Source organism: Lepidothrix coronata, unplaced genomic scaffold (genome assembly GCF_001604755.1).
Source record: "Lepidothrix coronata isolate B3197 unplaced genomic scaffold, Lepidothrix_coronata-1.0 Scaffold57, whole genome shotgun sequence".
Taxonomy (NCBI): Eukaryota; Metazoa; Chordata; class Aves; order Passeriformes; family Pipridae; genus Lepidothrix; species Lepidothrix coronata.
The window spans coordinates 36,811-59,572 of record NW_016690237.1 but is presented as its reverse complement, the minus strand read 5'-3'; the positions used below and the strand labels follow the sequence as shown (position 1 = coordinate 59,572).

General features: G+C 42.7%; 1 protein-coding gene across 1 annotated transcript in view; it reads right to left on the bottom strand.

Annotated features, from left to right (window-relative positions):
* Positions 1-5,334: 5,334 nt before the first annotated feature.
* The window catches only part of CLYBL (citrate lyase beta like), a gene marked incomplete at its 5' end in the record, with an annotated part of 29,036 nt that continues 11,608 nt past the window's right edge, over positions 5,335-22,762 (bottom strand). Inside the window, 2 exons of the mRNA XM_017816722.1 lie at positions 5,335-5,980; positions 22,084-22,208. Of these exons, the coding sequence (XP_017672211.1) occupies positions 5,885-5,980; positions 22,084-22,208 (221 nt within the window). The remainder of the gene's footprint in view (positions 5,981-22,083; positions 22,209-22,762) is intronic.

The window sequence follows — 22,762 nt, the reverse complement described above, 5'->3', positions numbered from 1 at the left end:
GTCTCTACCTACTACATATTTTAAGTGGTCTCTGAGTGAAGTCATGATGTTGAAAGTGCATGAATACTTTCAAATGAGCAGGTATGCTTTCATATGTACCCCAGAAGCCACTCCAGTGTCGAGGTTGAGGCACTGACAACACTGCCTCAGGGCAGGCAGGGACGGGCAGCCTCTGCAGGGTGAGCTCCTTCTTGGGCATCTCATGGGCAAGAGACCATAGCCCTTCCCTGAACTCCCACCAAGTACCACAGACCTGGGGGACCTTCTCTCTGTAGTTCAAAGTAAAACACAGATTCTTCACTGGGGACCCAAGTGCTGATGATTGAAGAGGGTGGAAGTGATTTTGTTCCCCAGCCTGTTCTCTCACACAGCAACACTAGCGAAGTGACCAGGCAGCCCTTGCACATCCACTGCCACTGGTTTCTCCTTCACTTACAAGTGTTTAATTCTGTGTTATACAAGCACAGACCTCTTGGTGACAAATCTGGAGGCAAGTCTGTCAGTGATGGTCAGATTTGCAGTGATATGTGCACTGCTGACTGAGCTGCATTTTTACACAGGACAGAACATGCAGAGTTAACATGCAGCATTTCCAGTGGCATCCCATAGAGTACCAGACATGCAAAACCTCTACTATATATTAGGGACTACTGCAAAAGCAAGCCAGGAATTAAAATACTTATCAGGAAGACTATACCAGGTCTTCCCAGCATGACGGTCTGCCATAAATTCTAGGCTTTTGCAGGCATTTCTCACACAGAGACAAGGCTTTTTACCTTCAGCAAGCTTCACTTCAGAAAATTCTAAACTGGTATGTGTGCTTGATAGCACAGCTTTAATAACATTAACAGCACTAGAAGAAGTAGGAATAAAATTCTAAACATAAGACACAAAGCTACATGGAGCCAGACTTTAAACTACAGAGGCCCAAGAAGGTAGCATAAGCATTTATCACTCCTCATTCTCATCAGGATGATCAGCTTCAAATAATGCCAGCAGGCAGTGGGCACCTACAACAGCTTAGGAACAGCACCTCTTGCATTTCTGAAGACATCATTCTGAGCAGCACTTCATGTTATTGGCTTTGCTATCATAGATTGGGAGCTTCAGACTTAATTGGAGAAGCAATAACCCTAAACATAGTGAGGCTGTCTGATCTCTCCCCTGCTTGCAGTGTGGGCACATGTAGGACATTTCTGCTCTGCATTCCATTACCTGCATCCCAATGTGAGGAGAAAAGACCCCATTCTGTTCCCAGTGAGGGACATCCAGTCCTGAGAGCCGAAGGGAGTTTTGGGGTGCACCAAGAGGACAAGAAGACTGAGTGGGGAGGGAATGTGTGATGGAAATAGAGGGCACTAATTTCTTCACTGTCCCTTGCAGGCACCATTGGTGCCAGGATGGTGTGTGTGTACCACTCTGCAGCTGGCCTTTTCACGGGCACCCTGGTCCTGATTGAAGGGGTGTTGTGGGCATGACAGTGGCTGGAGGAGACCATTCTGGTGGCAGAGTAATGAGTGTCATTGAAGGACCTCATTCTTCTTCCTCCTTCCTTCCCCCTCCCCTTGCTTCCTTCCCTTTCTCCTTGGTGTCCAGGGCTCCTGGCAGAAGCCCAGGAAGGCGTAGGGCTGTCTTGAACCCTGCGGGGCCAGGGACCGCCCTCCACCCATCCATCCATCCCCACCCACCGGTGTCGCGGCTGCATCCCGGCGGTCCCGCGGCACTGCGGAGCGCTGCAGGGGTCTCACTTCTGCCACCCCGGGCGCTGCTGGCAGCTTCTCGACCCTGGGTGGAGAGGACACCCCTCCCGTCTTCGGGCACCTCGTGCAAATACCAGCACTCCGAACCGACCCGCAGCCGCCCCCCCCGCCCCGCCTCGCCGGGCGCTGCTCCCCGGGGCTGCCCTCCGCGGGATGCGCGGCTCCCCAGCCCCAGCTACGGGGAAAAATAGCAAATAGTATACTTGCCCGTACGGGCTTTTATTCCCTTCTTCCCACTTTTTTATCTTTAAAATAGTCGTTGTAAACTAGCCCTGTCTCGGGGCTTTGCCATGATCTGAACTTGAGGGAGGTGAAAGTGGCAGAAGAGAGTTGGAGGGATGGGATGAATGAAATGTGGTCCAAGTTAGTTCCCCCCCCGCCCCGGCCTCCTTTCCCCCTCCAATTCGTAATCAGAAATTACTGCCCGAGGAGCAGATACTTCGTTTTATTGGCTCGTTAAAAAAAAAGTTTTCAAAGTCTAATTTCCACCAGATACATTGATTTTCCGTTGAAAACAGAATTAAAACAATAAGCGCGGGTAGGTGCCATTAAAGCTAAGCCATCTTTGGCTGTTAATCACGGGAGAGAAGTATTAGGAAAGTCAGTAAAGGAGCACTGGGTTTGAAACGCAAAAATCCAGAGTTTAGGAAGACTTAAGCTCAGAGGAGAGGGACTGAAGCAGGTCAAGAAACAAGGCAAAACTCTTAATAAGAGTTAAAATTCAGTGTGAGGTTACTTCTCGATATGGCAAATAATACGTCGTTCCTGGAAGGGCTTTGTGATTGTGAAATACATCCATTGCTAAAATACCGTTTGATGCTCGTGTCGAAGAGGAAACCAAAATAATCTTTTTCTTTTAAGCCCCGATTTCAAATCAAACCAAACCCAAACCCAAGTAACCAAAAAAACCAAACCGAACCAAACCAAAAAGCCACCCCAAAAATCCCTCTAAATTTCCATCCCCGGCTGTGAACAGCTTTCCTAGTGATATTTGTTTCAAACCTTACAGGCTCAGTGCCCTTGTGTTCCCGAGGACTCTCTGCCTTCCCTTCCCTTCCCCCTTTTCTACTGCGTGGATGGTCCGTTCAGAAGCAAATGTCTTGCTAAATAATGGCTAGAATTTGGAAAGAAAAAAAAGAGAGAGAGAAGGGGAAAAAAAAAGCCGGGAAAATGCGCACCAGCATTCAGGTGCTAACCTACTTATTTGAAAGTAATTTATTTTCCATTTTGCCCGTTTTCCCCCTTTAAAACAGAACGCTGAAAGAAAGAATAAGTGCTTTAACATTTCAGTGTTGTGCTCTGGTAATTACTTTTTCACTTTTCCCCTAAGTTCCAATGTGAAAACCTCACAGGGGGGTCTTTGCTGTAGCAGGGCTACAGTTCCCAATCCCAAGCGCAAGATCTGCAATTACAAACCCATTCGGTGCCCTTCCCTATCATTAATATGCATAAAATCCTGCTGCTAATCTTATAATCTGTTTTGTTTCATCAATTGCTTGCCTAGCACCAGGCGGGAAAGAAAAAGCGAGAAAGAAAAAGAAAGAAAGAGGAGAAGAATAAAGCCGGAAAATCACGGAAAGCTTTGGAAAGTAAACGGAAAAGCCAAATAAATCGGATTTTATTTTTGATAAAGCAAAAATCGTTAAGGCTGTTAAATGGAAGTAGGATTTTCCGATGGAGGGGTGGGTGTCAGGGAATTTTAAGGAAAAATCTGAATATATCCAGCATTTTATTTGCATATTCGATTTGTCCGCGTACGGGTCATGAAGTTCCTTAAGCACTCAGCGGCGAAGGCGGGAGGGTGCGCGTAAACACCTCAGGAGGGTATATTAATATTCCTTCAGTCTGACGAGGGAGAGGAGGTGGCGAGCTCGGGGAGGGGGGGTACGGGGGCTCCTCCGCTGCCCCCTCGGTGGCCTGCGCGACCGCGCAGCTCCCGCGGGCTTGTCACGCCTTGTCATTAAGACTTCAGTAAAACAATGAAGACATTATTTTTTGAAATCCTCCTTCCTCGACACCCCCCCCCCCACCACCACCTTCCGGCGCGATATTAAGGGAATAAAACCATCTACACCACACGCGTCCTATTGAGATTAATGAAAAAATTATGCCAAAAAAGCAGAAAAAAAAAATTAACCGCAACAAACCACCAACCAAAAAACCCCAACCCCAAACAACCATTATCTCGTATATCTTATCCTCCGTCCCCCGCGCCGGGCCTCGCCGCCGCCTTGCCGTGCACCTGATGATTTATTAACGCAATCTGCAGGGATAACGACACGCGTGCCCGGCTCCGGCTCGTCCCAGCTCATCTCCTAAGTAATTGTTTCTCATTAGTTCTGATAATGTTTTAATAGTGCTGCCCATAATTTAGTCAGCCTGGAATTAATAACGGAGGGTGTCCTGAAACGCACGGGGATGGGGGGGGAGCTGCAATATAAGCAGTTAGTCTTTAATTAATCAGATTAGCCCGGAGGTCCCCGCGCTGTAAGGGATCCGCCGGCGCAGCGCCCTCGGACGGGACTCGGGTGGAGGGAGGGAGAGGGGGGTCGGCCCACGCTGCTCATCCCCAGACTCCGCGGAGGGCTGCGACGGGGGTCTCTGCCGCCCGGAGCCTCCCGGAGGAGCGGGGAGGCGGGCTCCGTGGTCCAATCCCGGGGGGGCCGCCCTCCGCTCCGCTCTTACGCCGCTCCCGGGCCGGTCTCCGCCCGGTCCCCGCCGTTCCCGGGGGGGCCGCGGAGAGGCGCTCCCGCCGCCCCCGCGCTCCCTTCCCTCGCTGCTTCCACGCGGGCCTGTCGGTGGGATTCTTCCTCCTCCCCTTTCCTCTCCCTCAATTAAACCAAAAATAACCCAAAATGATTGAAATCGCTGCTCGGAGTCGGAGGGGAAACATGCTAAGCGAGGAGACGGGAGGAGTAAGGCACTGTGGCTCCATACGTGAGGCCATGGAGGTAGTGAGAAATGAAACTAAAAAACAACTGTTTTCTATTTACAGTTTTAAAGAAACAGAACAGCCTTCCCTGCAGTGTTTGTCTAAGTGCAGCAGCATTGCTGCTGTGTAGGTCATGAAAAGGTTGGTGCATAGTTTAAAACTTCCCATTCTGTTAATTTCTTAAAGAACAGTCGTTCATAGTCTGAGCACAAAAGCTCATGATTTAATGAGGAACAGAAACAAAATCTCTGATTGTTGGTGTTTCAAACTTCATTGGAGTCCTCTGGCAACCACAAGTTGATCCTCTGCAGCTTCAATACCCTTTAGCCCTCCATATAAGAGTACATGCTGAATAGAGGACAATGCCTGGTTGTTATGTTTATTTACCCTTACTACAAGCTGGGTTAACCTCTTCAAAACAGCTTTACTAAGCCCGTTAACCACACAGCCCACATGATCTGTAGCCGTATCCCTAATGTGATGTAAATCTGACTCGAGACCATATGCACGAGTTCTGCTGCATTGTGTCTCCGAAAACTACAAGTTTATTGCCGTCCAACCTTTCCCGGGCTGGATGCTTCCAGGAGGAAACTCTCTGAATAGAGACCACTTAAAAAAAAGAGAAAAAAGTCAAGAGTCCTGCACTGTTGGAGCAATATTTTTAATGGCTGTTGCACATTTACAGAAGGGCGGTGTGTGGGGGATGCAAAGCTCACACAAGGTAAAGATTTTCATTGCAATTATTTCAACTGATGCCTAATCATTTGAAGTTTTGCCCTTTCTGCCAGGAGTTCTGCATCAGAGTGGGAAGAAGCACAGATAGAAATAGAAGCAATTGAATCAGTTTTTGTCTGCTCTTTCAACAGAGCTCAGAGTTTGTTTCACCTTTCTCCTTCAGTGAAGTCATAATCCTACATTTGTAGTAATTATCGTGATGTCACACAGTTGTTGATGTAACTTTGTCACAGGCTATGAGTAGAACATGGGCCATGCAGGAGTGAGCAGTGGTTTGAGTCAGGAATAATTTTAGTAATTAGCTATTCTGGCAAGCAAACTATGACAGATCTGCAAAATGGAAATGAATTTCTGCTTAAGCTTGACATCTTTAATTTCCCCCCCACACCCTCCAAGTATTATAGTCATCTTTAAAAACAGCTACTGGGGCCCCATGGCGAGAGCTTCATTTACCAGCTCATTTTTTCTTGATCGCTGTGGCAAGCGTAACAATGTTCTGTGCCTGCTTCAGTAATGGCATGTCGATCATACTCCCGTGGAAAGTAAACGCTCCCTGGAAAAGAGAGAATATAAACTTCCTGAGAGACCTCTGGAAATTGTAGTTGGCTTGTCTTGTTCTTTAAAGACACATTTGTTTGCCAAGAAACAGCAGCTCCCACAATAATCCTGAACAAGTTTTAGGAGACAAACTAACCGAGACGGGGCAAGTGCATTTAAAGAAATGCAGAGAGCAAGAAGTGCTCCAAAGAGGAGGTAAAAAGAGAGAGAAAAGAGAAGCCCAGTGTGCAGCCAGCCTGTTTCAGCCTCTCTAGCTGGCAGACACTGAGGGCCAAGAGCAGCAAGGCTGTGCATGCCAGCTGGAGAGAGGGGCTGGCAGACACAGCACCTGGGGGGCAGCTCTGCTCCCCACCTCCAGCATTGATCCGGGACTGTGCCACAGGGTCAGCACGAAACTGCCTACAGACAGAAGGAAAAGCCAGAAAAGTTATCTTTGTCAGGAAACAGCAATGGCTGTTTGTGGGGGTGGAGGGAAGTTTTCTTTACTTGGGGGTTTGCTAGGCTGTGCTGCTGTTTCACCTCTCCATTAGGTCTCTGGTGTTAAGATAGACCGGGCCTGTGCTGAGAGCCAGGAACTGGGATGAAAGCTGAAAAAAAAAAGTGGATGGCACAACAATATTGCCCGAATCTGTTCTGGAGCCAAGGTAAAGCCCACCTGAGCACCACATATAGGGAATTTCCCCAAATGGATGCAGACTACTCTGTGTCTCAGCGGTGGTAATCTGAGAACCAGAACAGGTTTCAAAAGTCACTTAGTATTCCTAAGAATTTTTTGTTGGTACCATGGTGACAAGTTTAAAACAATTAATTGTGAATCATAGTTAAAATTTAAACAGAAGACATATGTTTTAAATAGGGCCAAACCTGACTTATTTCTTTGGATGCTTTAATCTACACGTGTTGCTGAGGTAGGATTTGGAAGACAAAACACTGCATTAAAATGTGCTGAAGTTCAGTAGACAAAAAACCCCAACTTATTTGCAATTCTAACAGTACTTTGGCACATTTGAATAAACACACAAAAAACAATAAACCCCAAAAAACCAAATACAAATACGAAATCCCGACCCTGAAGAATTCAGAACTGAGGGCCTGGCCCCAGCATTGCATAGGGCGTCTCTGTGAAGCACTGTGCACACTTTTAATGCCCTGCTGCAGTCGGTACGGGATCACAGGCTGGTCCTAGATTTGACAGTGAGCGAGGCTGACCAGGAACAGGGTAAGAATGATAGCAGCATGTGTGCCTGTGAACGCGTAGTGAGAGAAATGCAGAGGAGAACAAGCCATTTATTGTTTTCTGGTTTTCGTTTGAGACTTGATAATCATTAAATAGAGGACTCCAGTAAGTAAGGTGAAAATATAATCCTTTCACAAAAATGTTTAGGAAATGTGTTGATCCAGTGGCATATCTGATTTGACCGAAGTATTAATTAAATAATAATCACATTTTGGAATATTTAAGACAAAAATCCACCTTAAACAGTAATCTAATACAAATCAATATTGTTGTGTGTAAGAACAGGCTGTATTAAAGCCATTGAAAACCTAATAGTAAAAACTACTTTATTCAAAGTAGATTTTCCTACTATAGTGTGCAATATTTTAGGTAGATTTGGAGAATAACTGGAATGACAGAAATACTCAAAGGTTGATGCTTCAAATTGAATTTTTTTGTTTACAAAGCAAACAACTAATCCTACCTTACCCCAACAACACCAACATTAATATTATTATTTCTATTAATAAGACATTAGTAAATTAATAATTTATTTTAGCTACATATCAGTCATTTTCACTTTTAAACCTTTACAGAAAATGCAGTCTCAAACTATTCAATTTATGAGCTATTGTGAAAATAAATTAGGAACTAAGTAAATATTTTATGACATAGGATTTATTCAGGATAATCAGGTCTACACAGTGATCTCAAACTGCAAGATACATTTTTTTAACTGTAAGAAAAACATATTTTAATTGTGCCTTTTTTCTACAGCCATTCAGTAATGCCTATTCAGTAACAGCCAGTTCAGTAGCAAAGTAAAGAGTAAAACTAATTCAGTAACAGCTATTGCTTACGGGAGAAATTTGCATGCGGATGACAGTGACAGGTAGAAAAATGCTGAGGTCTGGCATTAGCCTTCTCAGTTTTGTGAAAGGAGCTCAGTTATCCTAAGTACCAGCAATAGTTTTCAGAAAGAGATGGGTGCCTAGCAATATCAGTTCTGATCTCTGGTAGTCCAAATCATGATTGGGAGGGTCTTATCCCTTCCACTGACTGGATACAGGATGATTTGAAGTCAGATACCTCTGCAAGGTGCCTAAGTTGTAGCACAATGAATCTAGGTCAGGATGTCTTTTTTACAAAGCAAGAGTTAATTAAACAGCATGCTTGTTCTCTCTTCATTAAAATAACATGTTTAGAAAGGAAACCAGGATAACTGTGGATGTGGACACATGAACACTGAACCACTTGAGAACTGCTGTATGTTCCCTGCTTGTCAGTGTGCAGCTGTACTTCGGGTTGCTAGGATTTGAATTCTTGAAGGAAAAAATGCCCCCCTCTTTTTTTTTTTTTTTCTTTTCTAGCAGTAAAGGGTAACATGAAGTTGGCTTCTCTGCCTGTTCACTCTGAGGCTTATTTTCTCCCTGCTAATTTGCAGTGTTGAGCTAAAGTCCAGAAAAAGAAACCGATTTTAATGCTATTGAATATACTCTATTCACTGACTCTCTTTCCACCCACAGGTTTCAACAGATAGGAAATACCAGTAATTACAGCTTTGTCCCCATGCTCTCTTTTCCAATTCTGCTAGATGAAATTTGCCTTTAGCATTCTTTTGATTTTCTCTCGCATGAATATAAAGAAAACAAGACTTCCTATAAACACCATTTGCTTTGATAGCATTAATCTGGGGATTAATTTAGTCATAGATCTAAATTGTCTTTTTGGCTAATTTTCTTAACAATCTCACACTTCCAGCCTGTACTTAGATTTCCAGTAGTTCAACTATGGGACCAAGGGTCTGTTTGTAAGGAAGCTTGCAGCATGAATAGGAACAATGGCAGGTGGGTAGTGCAGGGCTGAGGTTTGCATCCATCCTGTTTGGTGGCTGTAGCCCTTGCTTGCCATGTCACCATATAAATCATTCAGTGGGAGCCTTTTCAGGAACCTGTAGAGGGACCCTCCAATCAGGTTAATCCAATGTGTCAGACCAGCCCTGGGAAGAGACAGTCCCTCCAGGTAAAAGCTGATGGAGAACCTGGGAGAAGGAGCGGCTAGGAGGCAGTGTCAAAGATGGTGGGTGCAGCCTCTGGGTAATGGTGCACAGGTGCAAGTAACTCGAGTTGGAAGAGAAGTGAGGGAATGGAGGACAACTGCAGCACTCACCAAACAGCATATGAAAGTGCTGCCCTTATGAGAAGGGGTGGCTTTGTGGACCAAAGACTCTGCCCTATTTTAAGCAATGCAGTGTGTATTCTGTTGTACCTATCCAGTGCTATCCTTCATGTAGCCACACAGTGAATGTGCTGAAGGTAAAGCCCTGTGAGAAATAGGGTGACTTTTGGCACTCATCAGTCTGTAGTGTATGGGAGCTGTGAGGGCGCTTTGGATGGTCCACACTGTACAGCTGTGAAATCAGTACAGCACAGCAGAAGGGTTTGTATTTGTACAGTCTCTCTGCTCCTTCAGCCTGATCACTCTATGCTTCTGTCAGGGCAGATTGTTAGGGAGGAATCGAGGAAGAAAGTGAATGGGCAGCATTTCCCATTTGGGTCATGGTGCAGACTAGCTAAGAGTCCTTCTAACTGACTGACGAGCAAGGAAAGACTCAAGGTATTTCCTTCTGGATAGCTCTGTAAGGGCAGAGGAAGAGAAAGGCAGCAGACTCATCTAGCTCCTCTTCTCTCTGTCTGCCTACTGCAGCTGCCCACAGAGCCCACCAAGTCATCTGCTCCCCACCTCCGTCTCTTGTGTCAGACCACATTCTCCAGGCCGGATGATGCAGGATCAGTACTGTGAAATTTGCTGCTCCCCCCAGGAACCATGTAGTATTATTCACAATGACTTTTAATGCTCTGTTAAAGCAGTAGTAGCATTTTTTAAAAGTAACAGCAATTTATGCAAGATGCAGGCCATGCTGAGTAAGGTCTTAACAGCTCTATTTTGAATTTCAGTATGCCCTAAAGCACTTTGAGAACGGAATAGAGAAGACTTGGCAAATACAGAAAACAGTTGTAAGGGAAATAAAATTATAGAAAGCTGCTGGGTTTTGTTTTGTTTGTTTGTTTTTTGTTGTTTGTTGTTTCGTTTTTTTGGTTTTTTTCAGAAGGTAATGCCAAAAAATTATAGTCTTGATAAAAATAGAATTGAGAATGGTCAGCCCCAACTGACAAAAAGATCCAGTCTACAGACAAGAGAAGTAATAAGGTGGAGCTGACAGAGAACAATCATTTTCACAGGTCAGGAGATGAAGATATAGGCTCATGAAAAGGGAAGGCAAATCCAGCTGTGCAGTAAGAATAACTAATGCAAAAAATTTCCAGGTAGCTGTGGAGAGACTTAAGAGGTGCAGAACCAAACTTTGTAACACATCAGTTTGGCGGACTTTATGCTTGTATCCTATGAGCTTCCTTTTGGATAAATGCAGCCACTACCAAACCCAGCTCAGATCTGGGTTCAACATGTAATTGAGGGGTCATCTTTGACATCTTAGAAGACAACTCTGGTCATGGAACTTGGACATGTCTCTTGTCATATCTCTATGCCATCCTTAAAGATTTCCTTTACCTCTAAGAAATGACACTTATCAAGTCACAGAAAGAGCCTGTTATTTGTCTGTTATTTGCCTTGGTCAAAAGATGAACACATTAATGCAGTGTTTCCTGGAACATGAAGACCTCCTCTTTTTGTGTGTGTCTATGTGTGGCAGCATCCAGGAACATTTGCTTTGTGAAACTTCTGAGAGTAGTTAAGAGCTTGGTAAATCTATAAGACCATCTCATAAACAGAGCATAATCTTTTTAGTGGCAAGAAGCTTTCTAGAAGTTAAATGGACAGGATTCAGGGTCCATGATTTCTGTGTTGTCTAGGGATCAATATGTTCTGATGGAACAAGGAGAGGGAAGAAATGATACAGGTAATTTTATTGCTAGTGTTTATCATGGGTATGATGGAATTGTGTTATATATGGAATTGTGTTGATGTTGACTACAACAGGAGAGGTACAGGATGACAAACTCTTCATGTTTTTCCAGAAGATCAGGGAATGTAAAGTTTTATACTACTTCTGTCCTGAAACCTTTTTATATAATAGGCAGTGTTACATGGGGTTTTACTTTCACCATCTTTTGTTTCCTTATAAACCACTGGGTTAAGGAGAGGAATAAGCAGGATAAAAAGCATCATGATACAGAACATTTAAGGCACCTCATAGTTATGTGACACAATTATCTCTAAGCTGTGGATTAAAGTACTTGAGTTAATTAAAGTAAAATAATAATTGTTCTGGGACATATGGGACAATGATCAGACAAGCTAGTCCCCACTGGCTGACAAGACAGAAGAATTAGATGTACTCCTGCACCTGGGAATGCCTGTGGCTTTTTCCTCAGCATTTGCTCCATCTGTGGTTATCTAGTACCTCTAACCACATCCATCCTGATGACTGCAATGAGCTCACTAAGGGCGTTACTGCAGACCTTCAGTACAACTGCTGTTGTTATTCATTACCTCAGTCATTGGCAAGCCTTTGCTAACAAACCTTTGGTGTCTTGTTCTACCAGATCCCATCGTACATGTAGCCAACAACTTTAACTCCCATGTGACAGCAGCCAGGATTTTCTTAAAGATTACATGAGCTTACATTAAGACCGTGGCTTGTCTACAGCACAAATAAAAAAGAGCTATTATCTTGCATCGGATGAAAGAATATAGCCAATAGTGCTATGTTAATTTGTTATGTGTGTCAGTATATGGGCTGTCCTAGGCCAATGTGTAAAGACAGCCAACTTTTTCAAAAGCAGTTTACTTTGGGAATCTAGTCAGGCTATTTAGATGGCAGGCTTGGAGGTGCTAGGGGATCCTGTTGAGTAGGTAAGGCTTTGGAATGGAGGAGACTCTGGTTAGTCAGGCCAGTGGAAGAAAAGGAAAAGCAAGACAAGGTAATGTTCCAAGAAACTTCAACATGGACAAGAAAGCACCTGCTGCTGAATTTTGAATTAAGCATAGGTCCAAGATATGTGTTATCTAATGCTCATGAAATTGCCAAAAAATCCCTCTGCCACTAGTTAGGAGACTATTGAGTGGAAGGCAAGCAATCTCACAAGTGAGGGGAGGTCCTTTGACAGCACTCTGCTGTGACAGGGTTAGAAATAGTGCCTCACTGATAAAGATATGGGTTTTTTTCCAAATACTTTGCTCAACAGTTTAGCTAGCAATACTTTCCTTTGCAGATCAAATCCCTGCAAAGAGTGTGTGGCAGTTGGGTTATCTTCTTGTCCTACCTGGCTGCCTTTTGAGGGGATGTGCAACTAGGACCTGGGGGAAATGGACATATGGGGGCCAACTAGCCAGTCACGCTTTTCTCCTCCACCCCCTTCATCATTAGGAGATGTCGTGAGTCAAACAGAGCTCCCACACTGCTCTGGTAGCATGGGCCAGAGCCTGTGTGTGAATACAGCCATTGTGTAAATAAGTAATTATGTAAGTCCCTTTCCAACCCCTGTGACCTGTGTCAGCACTTGTGGGCAGATGCCAGGCTAAATGGAAACGAGCAGGATGGGTGATGCCAGCTGGCCAGGGCAAACCTTGCATACCTCCTACTAGGAGAAACAGAGAACCAATATAGACAAGCACCCTGAAGTCCAAAGATGAATCTTTGATCCACAGTTATCTGAGAAACACTAATTCTTTCCAAGGTAATTCAGTGGCTCGCCCACTTCTGAAACCCAAAGGTTTTATAAAATACAAGGAATAAACCCACTAAAATGTGCTTGGTTCTGAGAACATTACCTCTAATCCTACACTATATTAGCTGTTATAAGGAAATAAGAGTTTTGTGTTCTGCCATAAGGGCAGATTTGCTCTTCCAAGGAGGGAAGAGAGCAGGTGGATGGCAAAGGCTCCCCATAAAAAGCATGGCATTCAGGAAGATAATTCCCCTGGGATTAATGAAAACACACATTGTTTAAGTGACTCCCTGCAGAGGAAATTTGGAAATCTTTGCTTTGGGGCTTAAAAAGAATGCTTGGGTTTGCTTACAGGTGATGAACAAAAGAGAAAAGAGTTCTGGTTGCAGCAAATGACATTGGGTCGGTGCCTGGGGGAGGAGTGATTATCCTGAGTACAAAGGAATGATTTCTCTTGAAACAGAAGGTTGAGACCATATTTTTGGGGAAGTCAAGAGCAGGAAATAAGCTAACAGCTGTGATGGTGCTGAATGCAGGTTTAATTAATTTTTTTCTTCTGCAAGTTTTAGCCAAAGAGCTGTCATAAAGAGCTGGGTCATGACTGAACCTTCTCGTAATGAACTTCCAAAGGTTAGAGCTGCTAGGAGGTGTTCAATGATATCTGGGTCAACTGAGCATGTTTTCCAGACTATAATAAGATAAAGTCTCTCCCTCCTCTCTGGTCAGGCCTGTCCTGCCTCCAGGGCAAGCTGATAGACAACTATGGCCTTTTTTAATCACGTTTGCAATAGGTAGGAAATGCCCAAATAACTAGTGTAGTCACGTATGACAAACTGAAGACTTCACACACAGCAAGCTATATGGACAGAGTTTTTTGAGCTACATATTTCCATATCCTTTCCTTTGAACACTTTCACATTTGCTCCTTTTCTGTAGCAGTATTATGGGTTGAAAGACACTTGTACATAAAATCTTTGAGGAAAATAAATGATCCCTGAAAAGGTTTGTCAAAGATATCTTTTTGGCAAGAGGAGATGCTCAGTGGGTCTCTGTGATCTGTTGAAGGATGGACAGGGAGGGAATTCTGCCAAGTATCAACACCAGTAAATTTCTGTAGCCATTTTGTTGATATGAAGAAAACATTAAATATCACTACCTTTTGTTTCTTTTTGTCAGTGTAAACTTCTACTGGAGTAGAAGTAGTCAGTGAGTTCAGAGGATAAATCAGTTTGTAACACCAGAAGCAGGCCTGTTTGTATGAGATAGACTTCTACCTCTAGGAGCATATGGAAGGACACAAAAGGTCGAGAAAGAAAGAGCAACAACCACATGAAATAGAGACTGATTTTTGCCTCAGATAACTCCGAAGCAGCAGTACAAGAACTCTGGCAGAAGAAGCCCTTTCTAAAGCTCAACAGGTAGGAAGGACTTTGTGATCCTTCAAGTCCACAGTAGGGCAGGAAAGATGAAGATCAAGGACCTACAAGGTCCTTCACTTCTTCTCCACCTGATATTATTTTCCCAGCCCATATTGTATCAGGGTGAATTTATGCTGACACTTTTGGTCTGCGTTTGGTCTAGACAACTGTAAAAGTTTTGTTCTTTCCCTGCCAAGTTCACTGATAAAACGGTACCTTTGTCCTTGGGGAGAGACCTTCTTGTATAAACTGTATTAATTGGTGTTCTGTGATTGGTTCATCGTCTGCCAAGGACATTTGAAGGAGAAACTGAAGAAGAAGGGAGGAAGTCACGACCCCCGACTCAATTAGGGAAGACCCCCAAAGCATACTGCGCATGTGTACGGGGAATTCCAAAATTCTCACACATGCGCTGAAGGGATGAACTTGCATAATAGGGGGTGAGACTGAGGGCCTCTGGCTGGCGGTGATGGCCACACCTGCAGAGGTTGAGGTCACTCAATTAATTGTATAAAAAGCAGATAGCTCTTTCTTGGGGAACCTAGTTTTACCTCAAGGACAACGTTGCCTTTGGCAGGGACGCCTGCCAGTTTGTGAACTTACTGACTCCCCTAGGATGCAGCTTCTGCTATGGGTAATTATAGGCATGCTAGGTCGGTAAGATAACTTTATGGGCAACAGCTGGGTAACTGGGGAGGGAGGTCGTGCTGGGGGCTTATTTCTCTCCTCCTTCCTCCCTTTTGGGTTTGTTCGTTTTGTTGGCCACCTCTTGTTGATAAATATCAGTTTTGTTGAGCTTGCAACGGTGTCATGGTTTTCAAGATTCAGTATGATTTGAACCCTCACACATATATAAGGGTCTTGCCCTGCTGTGTGAGCCAGACAAGCTGTTTTTCCCTCTTACAGTCCCCCAAGCTGCCTGAACCACTGGGGACAGCTCTTTCAGCTGGGATGGGCCTGGGAATCCTGCTTGGTCCAACACCAGAGACTCCTTCAGGCTCCCCAAGTCTCTCCCTCTCACTGAGCAAACAACCTATTTAAGATCCGTGAATGGAGGGCAGACATGAGGCCATTTTTATTGCTGTCTTTGCACTTTCTTTAGTTACGTTCTCATTGTAGTTGTTGCCTTCCTGTGTGCTCCTCTTAAGTAGGAAAGAATAAAATTAAAGAAACTGAGGGAAGTTTTAGAAGTTGGAAATATTCTCCACTGGTTTTCATTCTCTGTCTTATAATGTATCGTGAACGGAAGAATCCTAGAGAGTACGCTTGCTGTTGCCAGGCAAATCTTCATTTTATAGCACAAAAGCAGCTTCCTGGACAAACCCTATCCAATGATGCATTTTTTCCCCCTAGTGAGCATCATGGTTACTATATGGAAAAGTGAAAAGTAACTAATATTAAGACCTTAGTATCCTCAGATACCCTTAATTAAGTAATTTGGAATTAACTTGAGGTTTATGGTCATGGATGCAATTTAAACATAAACTAGAAAATTCAATCTGAAAGTAAATGACTGATTACAGGACACACAAAAGGCATTTGATACTGAGGGGAAAGGTAGCTGTAAAATACAACACAGTTGAGAAAAAATAATAATAGCGAAGCTCGTTCTGCCAACAAGAAGGGAATTGCCTGTATTTTTGTGTTCTCTGTTTTTTCTAATTTTAGGTTCATTTTCTGAATATGATTGAACAGCCATATTTTACTGTGATTCTCTATTTCAGCTGAGAGAGCTGTTGCAGAGAGCCTCTCCAGGTCCCTGAAAAAGCTGGCTAGCACAGAGAGGAGTGAAAAGGCAGCAAGACCGCTGCTACTTAAATTAACTGAAACAATATTTTGGCTGTACAGGCTTCTGAATTCCCTCAGTAAGCCTTTAAAAGAGCCATCTGGTCAGAACATTACATCTCTAGTTAGATACTGCTTTGGAAATTGAAATGAGGCTCATGAGTTCTTGTTAATGCTTTTTAGAAAGGGATTTTGGAGGTAGGTAGTTGCCTCGGTGGGTTGCTTGGTGCAGAGCAGGTTTTGGCACGATGGCAGGCAGGTGTCTGCAGCAATGGGTGTCTTCCCGCTCCATGCCCATAACAAAGCACTGACTGACTGGGAATGTGCCGACACAGCATGGCCCTTCCAAAAGCAAGGGCACTCACCCTGCATATATCTCCTCGAGCCAACAAGGATAGAGAGGGCTTGTGCCTTGCTGAGAAAGAACTCAGAGAAGTGCCATCCCTCTGCAGGGCCCATGTCCCCTGGGACAGGAGGAGCCTCCTCCTCCAGGAGCTACCTCTAGGTGGAAAGGCTATGGAGGGGCGCAGCATCTGTCCTGCTCCAGGCTCATGGAGAAACTTCTCCCTGCGGGAAATATCAAAGTGCCACCCGAGTCTCTCTCCCTCCACATTTTGGTCACAGGTCTTTAATGAGTGGCGGAAAACAGATTAAGAGCCACCAAATGCCTGCTGGGGAGTGGGAGGGGGAGAAGTTGGCAAGAAAATGTTTTGTATGAGTTTTTGCCCTGCTTAGAAGCTTTTGCAACCCCATGTAGTAAAATCTGTCTCCTTCTCTCCCCACCTGGCATAACTCCCTCAGGACTGATTTCACCAGTCTAGGAACCAGTATAGCACAAGCAATTAGCCAATGCAGCCCCTTCTGCTCCATTGTAAAGGTTCAAAATTTTCCCCCAGATGGATCCTTCTAAGAGAAAAACCTTCAACTGTGACACAAAACACATTTCTAAAGTATCTTTCAAATACTAAAACTGTATAGAGAAACTTTGAGTACTAATATAAGCTCTCTTGACGTCTATTTATTCATCAGTTTTCACATTAAAATTTCACTTGGCCACACTTTAAAAAGATAAACAACATAGCAGTGGCCCATCAGCACTCTTCACCTTTGCATAGAGATGCATCTGAGCCTATATTAAGGCTGAAGCTCCAAAAAGGTGGCAATTTACCACAAATTCCTGAATCCTCCGCTCTGCAGTGGAATAAATATACATTGCCTAATTAACATAAACGACAGCAAATGCCCTGTGTTCTCGGAGGGAGGGCTAACAGCACTGCAGTTCAGCATGCACAGAGGCATGGCAGCACCCTGTGCTGCCACTGTCACCCTGGAATGGGATCCAGCTTAGGTGGTGGCACCTCAAAGCTCTGCAGTCTGTCCTGGGCAAGGAGAGTGGGGAGCTGGGCTGCTCCCTCACTCCCAGCTCCTCATAAAGCCCCGAGATATAATGCCCTATAAAGTTCAATATAATCCCTGGGGGTCGATGAGGTCCCATACAGCCCTATGGCAGAGGAATGCTCCAGGGCAACCCTTCCAAGAGACAGCCTAAGCCTGGCACCCCTGGGACATGGTCCTGCTTTCCTAGCAACCAGGGGCTGGACTGGGACGGGTAGGATCCCGTGTGGCTGGGGCCGTACACGGAGAGCCCTCATGGGGTCTGCAGCACGGCCGGAAGAGGGAGGGAAGCATGGAGAGACCGCCCTGTGAGGCAGTGGGAGCTGGACCTGGCCCAAGCACGAGGGCGCATCGTCTCCAAGATACAGTGGCTTGGGGTAGCTTTTCCTAAACAAAGAGCATTATAAAGGAGCCACTGCTGGAAATTTCCATTCCTTTGTTGGGTTGATGCTGTGTAAATAAATGCAGTCCTAAGATTTTTCATAATCCTGGAAAGGTCCGTAAATGAAATTGTATAGTTTGCCAAATCACTGGAGTTCATATATATTATTCCTCAGCTGCCGGGAACATGATATACAATGGCACAGAATATAATGCAAGAAACATATGCTAAAAGTCTTCTTAGAAGCACTCTGTGCATTTGTATGTGGCATGTACAGATATTTCTTTTGTTTTGCTCTATGGGATCTAAAATATTCAACCCATATTACAACTTGGGTTTGTGAATTACTTACCTTAACTCTAAATAATCCTTACTTGACAAGTGACTTTGGTGGCAGCATTTAGTTATTCCCTGGTTTAATGTGTGGGTGCTTTGAAAGCATTATAAATTAGTACGTGAGATAAATGTGTAATCAACCTTTTACTTTATTCTTTTGCTTTTCTTTATATTTGAATTTTATTTAAAAACAAGACAATTCGGGAAGATCCCAATTTTGATAATGATATTGTGCCAGATGTATTTATAAGTCGAATGGATTAAAAATGCATTTTTAATGTCTTACTTTTTTGTCATATATGAACACTCACTACATATAGAAGAGATTACAGTCCTGTATCCAGTATATTGGTAATGTAAATGTAGGAGTTACTTAAATAGTAAAGACTATGTACCCTCATTGTTAGAAATCAGATCTTTTTCTTAAAATAGGCTAATAACTTCTCCTGCTAATAACTACCCACTTGAATTCAGTTAATCGGTATTTATAAGATCACTTCCCTGTTTAATGTGGTACAAATGCTTCAGAAATTTCTAAAAGAAATTGTCCTTTAGACTACCGGAATGATGTTTATTACTCTTCTTTTTAATTTTTGAACACACTGACATTTATCTTATATTTAGACCTTCCCAACAGCTATGCCTGCTTTCTTTAGGATGAATATTTTTATTTTGAAAATCATATTCCTTACTAATGCAGTTCTACTGGAAATACATAGAAATCTTTTTAAGCGCTTTTCAGTTTTTGATCTCCAAGTTCTAGACAAAAGAGAGCACTTAATGAATAGTTGAATAAAATACAAAAGGTACTTTTGCAACATTTGTCTTCTACTTGTCCAAACTACCATGTTACCATTTATTTCCTAGATATGCTATTTTTCAGTTGGATTAGAAATGTAAAAAACAGCCCCACAACCAAAACAACCTAGAAACCAAACCAAAGCAATCCCTCAAACAGGACTATCTCCATAAGGTAAGCCCTAATCCTTCTGGCTTGCTGGCTAGCTCTCTAATTTTTTTCTGTTTGGACACTGCCACAGCACTTCTAATTCTGCAGTGCTCATCTGAGATCCTAATTTTTCCTGACCTCAGTACTCATATTTGGGGGCTACTATGTCAAAGCATTTCAGCCTCCAGGATGAAGTAGCCTGGTTCAGTCTTCTTTCAAAAGCAGATTATTATGACAAATGTAGGTCTCAAATTGGAATAGATTATAAAAGCTTATTACTGTATTTTAATATAAAATATTGTTAACTAAGGGCATCAAACTTTAAACCAAATTAATAGTACACTATGATCCCAGAGACTGCAGACTAGTAACTTATCTACCACACAAACAGCTGCACAAATCCCTCACATTTATTTTTTCCAGGCTTTCAACTTTCATTAATAACATGGCAAACCCATGCAAGTCTCAACCATATTAATCACAGCTATATTTTTAGTCTTACTGACATGAACACTTTAATATAATAAAAGGGAAAGGAAAACAGAAGAGGTGTTTCATTAGGACATGAGGATTACTAAAACCGCTGCGTGGAGTATTTGCCAGGAGGTGGTAGGGGAAGAGTTATTACTTACATTTTAGCATGTCACTAGGATGCAGAGTGAGAGGATCCCTCAGTGAGATATGTTTGCTTTGAAAAAAATATTAAGTAATCAGATGGTCCAAGCTCTTCTTATTGACACAATCATAATAGCAAATTATAAACTCACTTAAGGAGTTGTCAGCATTACATGGAAAACTATTTTTCCAATTTTGTTATAAAGTCTGGTAATATAACAGTGCTACAAGATCCAGAAATTCACATATTAACCTGCCTGTCCTTTTTTATTGATAGATGGCTACGTGCAAAAATATATGAAGCATGCAACCTGGTTGATTAAAAAAATAGCCCAAACCACAAACCCTCTGCAAATTTGCTCTGGTAGCTAACTACAGGACTTTATAACCTATTTTAAAAACATTTACGAAGAGAAAAAAATCCCCCAAACCCAAAAGCCCCTCACCCCACCCGAATGGCTGATAGAGACAAACCCCCCCAGTATTATTTCAGTAAAATAGCAGCTTCAAAACAAATCCAAAGACTAATGCTTGCCAAATACAAAATTATTCAACATTAAATGTTTGGCTCAGTGATAATGTAATACTGGGAATAGAGTTAAATTTAGTTCAGTCTCCTAACTGACTGTTCATATGACAGGGGTATTCCTTAGATGAGTTTCTGACATTAAATGCAGCTGAATGAATAGTATTGAACACATGAGAAACATAAACAATATTTGGCTGAGTATGTTGTTTGACTTTCTTCTTTCTGCATCTACCTGCCTACACATTTGCACTAGCAGTAATGAGCCTTTTGTAAGGGAGCCAAGCTTTGTAAATCAGAATAATGGGCAAAACCAGTCACACATTTTTTACTTCTATATTGTTTGCATGTAGAAAGCCACATTTCAAAGCCAAGGGGAACAGAACAAAGAGATACAGTCATACAGCATCCTTATAGTGACCCTGAAATCACTGCTCAGGACAGCACCCGAATATCATAGTCATGGCTGTACTGGAAACCACAAAGGGGATGCAATAGCCTACTGAAGAGAAGGGCAGAGCAATAGCAAATACCTTGTCAGACTTTTACTGAGAAGAAAGCATAATTTCTGTTTTGACCTTTACAGCATTTTTAATGTACAACATCTGTAGTATCAGAAATGCAGGGAAACATGGAAGGCACACATCCCAATCTTTTTCTACCCATCAGAAAGCAGGAAAAAAATGTACAGAAAACATTTATATGGCACCACAGAAAGTGAGACCCTATGCACAACTGTATAGATGAACTTCACGACCGGAGGGATTTGTCTCCTACTTGAATGTCACACAAGCACATGTGAACTATTCCCGCTCATCTGCAGTCCCCGTTCTGATATTGGGACTTCGCTTTTTAACTAGCCCAGGCTTGGCTGCAACTAAGATAAATACATTTGGCTGCAACTTTTTTTTTCTTTCAAAAAGAGGCAAACTGGATTATAGCAAATAACCTTTAAGATAATTAACTGACAATGCTGCAACTAGCATAAAATCTTCCTTCAGGCGACCCCTAATTTAAGTATTACTGGCACAAAGTGGAGACAGATTGTGCATCACCACCGCAATATTTACATAGCAGAAACCCACAGAGCAGGAAACGTGAGACTCAATGATGCACTAAATTAGGAACAATCATATTCTAGTGTTAATTTGCTTTCTCCTCTATCCAAAATTCAGGTCCAGCAATTGGTACAAAGGCACATAAAACATTCCCATTTTTAACGATTAAGAACCACAATCTGCAAGCAGTTGTTCTCAAAAGTACCTTCACTCACTACTGAGCACGTTTGCAGGATCAAACCCCCAAAAGTGAAACAGGTCTACTGACATAGATTTTTTAAGAAATTCAAGGTTTCTTAATACATTTATTTATTTCCATAAATGATGTCTGTGCGCAAGCAGTCCGAGTTGTCTGCCAGGCTACCTGTCTTTTGGTCGCAAATATTTTCATCTGACAGTAACACTGTGATTCTCCGGCATAATGGAGAATCAGTTTTAATTCACTGAAGCCGTAGATATATGCAGGTACTCAAAAGGCTGTGTAATCAAAAAATTAAAGTTAAAGTGGGGGGAAAGAAAAGATAGTAGTTCTATTTCTAAATATATTGGGAAGTGAGACATTTATAATAAATATAGTCTATAGTCTATTCGGAGACAGATTTCATAAGCATTCCTCTCAGTTACAGCACACTTCATAAGATAAATGCAAAGAGCCATCCCCAACCTTTCTAAATCTTAAATATTATTCAGATTTGCTTTCCACTATGGTATATTAACAGAATATTTACCTTGCCTAATTGCTGATGTTCTTCAAAAGCAGAAATCAGTTCTTGTGCCCACTTTATTTTTTCAGGGCTCGGAGAGAACTGTTCCTGGACAACAGCAATTTGGTTGGGGTGAATCACCTGCTTACCTACAAAGAAGATTAATAACACCAGAATCATGCATCGACAAACAGATGTTCAAGCAAAATGTTCCAACCACTTGAGGCTCTCATATGCCTTGCAGACTTTCTTGCTCTTTAACTAATTATTTTACTTGATTTTTTTTAATTTTTAAAACTGGAAAAGAGGCAGATAGCTTTTTGCCAGAATTTTTTAAGAATAAAAATATCTTGTGCTATGCTTGCATTCAGTATAGTTTAAAAGAACTCATGATTCTTTCTCCTCCCTCCCCATTTTGATCCATACTTCTTCTCTCAGTCATTTCAGGTGCAATTGTTTGTCTGGGGCAGCCAATAACACTTAAGTATAATGCATCTCTGAATTAACTATATAAATAGCAGCTCCAGACACTCTTAAATAAGTTGTATTAAAGTGTGTTCAGAAAATGAGATCCGAAGAAGATGGCGAGAGATTTGTAGGACTGAAAAGTTACCAGTAACCTAAGGATCATGCCCTAAATTCTCAGTATTGGCTTAGTATCATAAAATCTTCAATGGTGTTTAAACTGTTTTTGCTGCAATTG